At 37.2% G+C, this 8,396-nt stretch overlaps 1 protein-coding gene and 1 pseudogene across 1 annotated transcript; both read left to right on the plus strand.

Moving 5' to 3' along the window:
• The first annotated feature begins 557 nt into the window (after nucleotides 1–557).
• Nucleotides 558–2,950, plus strand: LOC107879563 (annotated as a pseudogene).
• A 964-nt stretch (nucleotides 2,951–3,914) lies between these two features.
• On the plus strand, nucleotides 3,915–4,688 carry LOC107880033 (dirigent protein 23). Its single transcript, XM_016726956.2, has one exon. The coding sequence runs from the start codon at nucleotides 4,037–4,039 to the stop codon at nucleotides 4,667–4,669; it is 633 nt and encodes a 210-aa protein (XP_016582442.2). The 5' UTR covers nucleotides 3,915–4,036; the 3' UTR covers nucleotides 4,670–4,688.
• The last annotated feature ends 3,708 nt before the right edge of the window (nucleotides 4,689–8,396 follow it).

Below are 8,396 nucleotides of genomic sequence, written 5' to 3' on the forward strand. Positions count from 1 at the left end.
TATATGTTTGCCAGAGGTTGTTTCCATGGTGTTTCATTAATTAGCTTAATTAGATTGCATGTCCAAGAAATGTAAGTTTCCTTTTCTTGAATAACTTGAGAATGAATAAGGCACAGGATCTAATCAGTCCATCTATAAGATACCACGTTACATTGAAAAATTCCATATAAGAAATGGTCAGTTGCCGAATGCTGCCGGCACACACACACATACCGTGACCAAAAGTAAGAAGTGGCACTAAATAATGATTTTCAAGAGCATATGGACTCAAATATGTAAAGAATGTTCTGATTTTATGATAGTTTGCCATTTTCTGATTCCCTGCCTGCCCCATTCGCAATTTAAGCATAGATTTACTCCACTGAAGTATCCCGCAATTAGTTTCTACATATTATTTTTCATCTAAATTAACTCATAGAAATCAATAAAAAGTGCAAATTCCTTATTTTTACTCAAGAAAGCTAAATTAAATCATCAAATATTTGGAGCGTGAAGTGCAATAAGATCCATTTCGTAGGGAATTCGCTGATTGGCTTATTTTAGCGCCATGAACATTAATTCCTTGTTCGTGTTACTTACACCTTGCGGTCTTATCACTTTTTGGATGTTCGCATATTGATACTTGCCATGCATTCTCGATTAAGGAAGCCAGCATTAGTGATCTGCAGCTTGCTTTTAGCAAAAACCAGCTTACATCGAGGCAGCTTGTGGAGTTTTACCTAGGAGAAATTTCACGGCTTAATCCCGTTCTTAAAAGTGTTATTGAGGTAATTATGTTGAATTGCGAGATCATCTCATATGAAAGTATATGTAAAGATTGAGATAAATCCCGATGCACGCTTGGAAGTTGACAAGGCTGACCAAGAGAGGAACGACGCAAATAGAAAAAACTGTTCTTTATCCCTGCTGCATGGTGTACCAATGCTTCTCAAGGATAATATTGCATCCAAAGATAAGCTTAACACTACTGCTGGATCCTGAGATCAGTGGTGCCCCGTGATGCCGGTATAGTGACAAAGCTACGAAAAGCCGGGGCAATTGTACTAGGGAAAGCTAGCCTCAGCGAGTGGGCGCAGTTTCGGGCACTAAAGTCTCCCAATGGCTGGAGCCCTAGAGGTGGACAAGGAAAGGGAAGTTATATATGTCAAATGGACCTGAAAAGAATGCGCCCGAGTAGTAACACCACTGAAAAGCACTTCTGTTTTCGCCAATCCCGTGCACATTAAGCAAAGAGCAGGAAGAACTAAGTTATTAAGCAAAAGCCAGTTAATTATATGAAGTACACACTTTTTTGAACTCCTATGCAGAATCCTTATGTTCTCTCAGCGGACCCTTGTGGCTCGAGTACTGGATCAGCAATATCAGTGGCAGCCAACATGGTGTCTCTGTCAATAGGGACAGAGACCCGTGGTTCCATCTTATGTCCAGCCAGTTCCAATGCGGTTGTAGGCATCAAACCAACCGTTGGACTCACTAGCCGAGCAGGGGTCATTCCAATCACTCCTAGACAAGACACCGTTGGGTACGATTGTTCTAAATCCACATCCATTGATTCGATATTTCTTCTGAATGATAACAAAATGATAATACTAATAACTTGTGATATGCTTTGGTTGAACAGACCAATTGGTAGAACAGTAGCGGATGCTGTTCACGTTCTTGATGCCATCGTAGGCTTTGATCACAACGACGCAGCTGCAACTGGTGCAGCAGCTAAATTCGTTCCTCCTGGTGGTTATACTCAATTTCTCAAAATAGATGGCCTTAAGGGCAAGAGAATTGGAATAGTGAGGGAGCCCTTCTTCAACTTCACTAATAATCATGCCCTGGCTCATACTTTTGAGAAACATCTACAAACACTCAGGTAACTTAGTTGGTTCTGAAGATATCATGTTTTGTTAAAAGTGTTCGTTTATCTCATCTAAAAGGTTAACCGTTTGAGATAGTACACTTAATCTTTCAAGTGTCGGTGAAGATATGGCAGTGAGACTTGAATTCGGGATCTCTGCCTATTTTTAATGTCATGTTGAAGTGTGTTTTACTTTAACCTTATAAATGAGATAGTTGTACATCTCAACAATTTCCTGTTCTCCTCATATGCAGGCAACAAGGTGCAGTCTTGGTAGATAATGTGAACATAGCCAACCTTGATATAATTTTGGACTTTAATCTGAGTGGTGAAGCAATTGCAGTGTTGGCTGAATTCAAGATAGCCTTAAATGCTTATCTAAAAGAGCTCGTCGATTCCCCAGTTCGGTCTTTAGAAGATGTAATAATCTTCAATCAAAAAAATCCTGAACTGGTACGTTATGGGTTAATTTCACGGGTGATCATTCAACTTATATAAGTGTCAATTCCACCAAAAGTTACTCAACTTTTATTTGTCATTTCAGGAGATGCTAAAGGACTTTGGTCAAGATATATTTTTAGCAGCTGAAGCAATAAATGGAATTGAGGAAACTGAATTGAATGCTTTGAGAAATTTGTCAAGATTAACAAAAGAGGGATATGTAAAGTTTATGAAGTAGTATAAGTTGGATGCATTGGTGACTGGTGGATCTAGTGTTGCTGCAGTTCTTGCAATTGGTGGATTTCCAGCAATTAGTGTGCCTGCTGCATATGACAAAGGGGTGCCTATTGGCATTTGTTTTAGTGGGTTGAAAGGTTCAGAACCTAAATTGATTGAAATTGCCTATGGCTTTGAGCAAGCAACACTAATTAGAAAGCCTCCTACATTTTTGCCCTAAAAATGTACTACTATTAGAAAAATATGTAAGTTTCTTTAGTTTTGCTTTACGTATTAGTTAGTATTTGAATTTACCGACCCGATTAATTCAAGTTTGTGTCATTCATGCTTGGACCATAGAATGGGAAGAGCTTCTTGCTAAGAGTTATTTTCAATTATAAAAATTCAAACTCGTGATTTATGGTTAAGAGCATGTTTGGATTCACTTATTTTGTTATAAAAAATTTCATCTTGCTTTTCATACCAATAACCACCTTCTCTATGTTCACGCTAAAGAACCTGCTCTAAATCATAATCAACAAGAACCTGAAGGTGACATTTTGGAGCTCTCAAAATTTTGTCAAAATTCATACCTACGTGGGATTCTCGTGGTTGGTGTCATGTTAATGGCAGTTAATTTTGGATGCTTTTGTTGACATCCACACTTAGCAAGTAAAGTTGATGAACTAAACACAGACACTTACCAACTATTTTATTCCTCATATTTTCAGCCAAGACGTCGATCTTAGCTTAAGTGGATCTAACATTTGAAGTTCAAGGATTCCTATAGTGATATTAAATTAATGTATACTATGTAATAATTAATTGGATTCACAATTAAATATTTATCGATATTTATTGAGTGTTTTTATTACACATATATGGTATATAAGCAATTGCTACTAAATTCCTATGAACCCATAAGACTAGTCCACATCCACCATCCCATCATCATTGAAAAATGATGAGGAAATAGTTCCAAAAAGAAAAGGAGTAAGATACAAATTTGACGCAACATGACGATACAAATGTTATTTTCCTAGTTGTCTGAGTATGAAGAAATGATCAACATAACTATTTACAATTTGAAATGACGAAAAAGATCCTATAAATATCTCGTGTAAGTTGGAGGAAATTACATATCTCCATGTATTTCCTAGTATACTTGACGGATACTTTGGATCATAAATAGTTAAAATTAACTTTGAAAAGTAGAGTAGAAAAATATTTTTGTCATATTTGTTGTGATGCAAATATTGCACCACACATATACTATCTTGACTTCATGATTAATTTTATGAAAATTCTACGTTTTTTCTTTTCTGAGGAGTTCAACATAACTTCTATGAGGCGCCAGATTAGTTGGCAGTGCAGCCTGCTTGATTTGTTTGCATGCACAAGAGTAATTATAACTAATCTCCACAGCTCTGCTTATAAAAAGCACTATCCCCTCAACATAACTTTGCATTCCTCCCTATAAGTGATACCTTTTCTTTTTTCTATTCATCCGTCAGGTTGACATACAACATAATGGTAAGTGTGAGAGAGGCCATGGGAACAGTTATTCTCATTGTCGCGATGACAATATTCATACGGGTGGCTGAAGGGCAAGGCCAAGAGTCATGGGCCAAAAGGGTTGACACAGGCAAGAAAGTGGTAACAACTCTTCAGTTCTACTTCCATGACACGCCCAGTGGACCAAATCCAAGTGTAGTCCCGATCGCACAAGCTGCTGGAACCATCAATACGACTACCATGTTTGGAGTTCTGAATATGCTTGATGATCTACTTACTGTTGGACCTAACCCAACTTCAAAGATAGTAGGCCGAGCCCGCGGACTGTATGTATTCGCTAGTCAAACTGATTTAAACCTCATCATGGTGATGAGCTTTTGGTTCACGGATGGTATCTACCAAGGGAGTTCATTAAGCCTATTAAGCTTGTACCCGGTAATGAACCCGGTTCGGTCGTGGGTATGCTCTGGCTCAAACTTATTCGCTCAATTCTACTACTGCAATTTCTGGATACAATGTTACCATTGTCACATGTGTTTGATTTCTTCTTTATTGTCATTGTGTTGGAATTCCGTATCCAGAAGCGTGTATACAATAAGTATAAAATTTCAATCCCCAAGTATACGTTATCAAATTAATCTCATATAAGCTACCCTATTTCCTTCAACTTTTGATAATGTTTCTCTTATATTTCCTACTGTGAGGGATTATATCCAGATAATTTCATTATTACTGTTATAGAAAGACACGACTTTTATACTAATAAGGTAAATGTCCAAAAAATATCTCTCGGTGATTAGGTTGTATGTCCAAGAGCAGAATTTTAATTTCCTTTTGTTGAATAACTCAACAGAGATTAGTCCATCTAACTTTACATTCAAACATATAGTATGCCAATACATTCAAACATATGGCATACATATATTAGCTTGGTGTAAACACTGAGTGCAAATAAGTTTTTGGGGTGTAAACTTATCCACACCTGGTGTTCACACCAAACTAATTTAATTTATCAAAGTTAAGTAATTTAATGAAGTAAAATACATATTAATTAAGTATGCTTAAATAAAATAAAGGCTCAAGTGATTGATAGGACCTTAAATTTGTCTCAACATTTCACTTAAACTCTCCAACTCAGGCCTGTACCTGTCAGGCCTCTAATGTAAAGATATACAACAAAGAAAGCTGAAAAAGAAACACAAACAATTGGGATTTTTAAGTGATGGTTTTATTGAGCTTACTCTAGACTTAATATAGACCTACACTTAACAAGAAGAGAAATAATAGACCATAAAATCTGCTAAATAGTTAAGATAATGAAAAATAAAATAATGTCTAACAACCCAAAAGAATAGGACTTCATGCAACAATCTTTGATCAATTCAAAGTCTACTAACAATCCCTCCCTTGAACTTATTCCTCTTGTCAAGGATTAGTTCAAATCTGAATTTGTGCACGTGCCAAGCTCTTCACGCAGTTTCTGAAATGCTTCCACTTTGAGAGGTTTCATCAGCAGGTCTGCAAGTTGATCGCAAGTGCCTCAAAACAACAAGTTAACAGCTCCTTCTCTAGTAAGATTCCTTAGGAAATGAAATCTTACCCTTATGTGTTTAGAACGACCATGTAGAATCGGATTCTTGGATAGCTTAATGGTCGACGCATTAATTTTGTACCAGCTACCTGAAAATGGCCAATTTCTTTTAAGATCCTCCTCATCCAAATAGCTTGACAAGCGCATGCAGCAGCTGCAACAAACTCAGCCTTTGTAGTTGACAAGGTAACGATAGGTTGCTTTCGAGATGACCAAGCTATTGCTCCTCCACTCGTCATAAACACGTAGCCTGACGTACTTTTGCTATCATTCATGTCGCTAGCATAGTCACTATCAGTGAATCCAACCAGCTCACTAGCTCCCCCTATTTTGTAAAACACACCATAGTTCACAATACCTTTTAAGTACCTTAATACTCTTTTTACTGCTGCAAAGTGTTGTTGTGTTAGGCATGCCATAAAACGACTAATAAGACTTACAACAAACATGAGATCTGGACGAGTGGCTGTGAGATACATCAGACTCCCCACTATCTGCTTGTATTGAGTTGCATCCACCTTTATGCCATCTTCATCTTTTTCAATCTTTTGTCCTGGAATGATAGATTACAAATTGAATTGTAATTTTCTATTACAAATCGGCTTAAAAATTGATACAATTCAAATGGCCGCATTAGCTTTCGATGATATCATTCAAAGTCACTATGTGAAGAATCAAACTTTGGTCATATGGAGGGCACGGGAATACTTGGAGGGGTCGTATTGAGCATGCCATTAAACAAATCCAAGTGTAGAATATTGCTTGGAGCCTTGATGACTTGAGGACTCTCGAGTTTGGGCCATACTTGGTGGTTCACGGTTTTGGTTCCCTTTATTAAGGGCATTTTGGTCACTTAGCCTTAAGGGCATTTTGGTCATTTAGACTTGTCTAAATGACACTCCATGGCCACCCCACCTCATTAAGGGCATTGGAGTCATTTTATCTTTCTTTTGTAATATACTATATATAGTCTCTTTTAGGTCTTTTCTCATTAGTTTTGAGTGATGAATGTATGAAACACTTGAAAATCCTCTCTCTTGAGAGTAGACCACCTTAGTGTAGTCTTAGTTAGGGCTTGGAAAAGCCATCCTCAGTATAGGGCTTGGAAAAGCTAATATTGACCTTTGCTTGGAAACAATGGATCTTGAGGTAAGTTGATTCCCTTGGCAGTCACCGTAAGAATGTGGTTTTGATTATTACATTCATTAGGGGTTAGTGTTGAAATACACTTGGTTCTTAATCTTGTAATAATCTTGATCTCATTATCTATCTTTATTTTCTATGCAATTTCTCTTGTGTTTGTATTGAATCCGTGTCTTGTTTCATCTTGTGTCATTGTTATCATTTTCATCTCCTTTCTTGAGTTATAGTTTTGGTTTCTAGCTTCGTTTTTCGTATCATTGATAATACAAGTCAAATGGCTGCATTAGCTTTCGATGATATCATTCAAAGTTACTAAGTGAAGAATCAAGCTTTGGTCGCATGGAGGGAACAGGATCATGCTTGGAGGGGTCCTCTTGAGCATGCCATTAAACAAATTCGAGTGTGGAATATTGCTTAGAGACTTGATGACTTGAGGACTCTCGGGTTTGGGCCATACTTGGTGGTTCACGATTTTGTTCCCTTTATTAAGGGCATTTTGGTCACTTAGCCTTAAGGGCATTTTGGTCATTTAGACTTGTCTAAATGGCACTCTATGGCTACCCCACCTCATTAAGGGCATTGGAGTCATTTTATCTTTCTTTTGTAATATACTATATGTAGTCTCTTTTAGGTCTTTTCTCATTAGTTTTGAGTGATGAATGTATGAAACACTTGGAAATCCTTTTTCTTGAGAGTAGACCACCTTAGTGTAGTCTTAGTTAGGGCTTGGAAAATCCATCCTTAGTATAGGGCTTGGAAAAGTCAATATTGACCTTTGCTTGGAAACAGTGGATCTTGAGGTAAGTTGATTCCCTTGGCGGTCACCGTAAGAGTGTGGTTTTGATTATTACATTCATTAGGAGTTAGTGTTGAAATACACTTGGTTCTTACTTTTTTTGGCATATGAAGACACCATCAGGTCTTTGTATCATCTCAATTCCAAGAAAAAACCTCATCGGACCTAAGTTCGTCATATCAAACTCCTTTTTCATGGAACATTTAAACTCACTCAACATCTCTTCATCATCACCAGTAAATAAAAGATCATCAACATAAATACTAACAATGAGAATTTTACCTCCCTTTATTTTAACAAAGAGTGTTTGTTCATTAGAGCTTCTTTTGAATCCTTCCTTGATGAAATAGGACTATATTCGACTAAACCAAGCTCTAGGTGCCTGTTTTAGTACATAAGGTGCCTTTTGTAGTTTATAAACCAGTTGTTCACTTCTTCTTTTTTCATAACCATTTGGTTGTTCAACAAAAACGTCTTCCTTCCACTCACCATATAGAAAAGCCGATTTGACATCTAATTGATACAATTTCTAACCCCTTTGAGCCGCAAAGGCTATGATCATTCTTACTGTATCCATTCATGCTACGGGTGCAAAAACTTCAGTATAATCAATCCCATATTCTTGAGTATAGCCTTTAACCACCAACCTGGCGTTGTATTTGTCAATTTCACCAAGCTTATTTAGCTTGGTTTTATAAACCCATTTTACTCCTATTTTCTTTGCATCAGCAGACAGTTCCATCAAGCGCCATGTCTGATTTTTTTTCAATGGATTTGATTTCTTCATCCATGGCTTGTCTCCTCCTCAAAGCTTGTAGGATCTGATATCACCAAAAAAGAAAAAT

This window comes from Capsicum annuum, chromosome 8 (genome assembly GCF_002878395.1).
Source record: "Capsicum annuum cultivar UCD-10X-F1 chromosome 8, UCD10Xv1.1, whole genome shotgun sequence".
Taxonomy (NCBI): domain Eukaryota; kingdom Viridiplantae; phylum Streptophyta; class Magnoliopsida; order Solanales; family Solanaceae; genus Capsicum; species Capsicum annuum.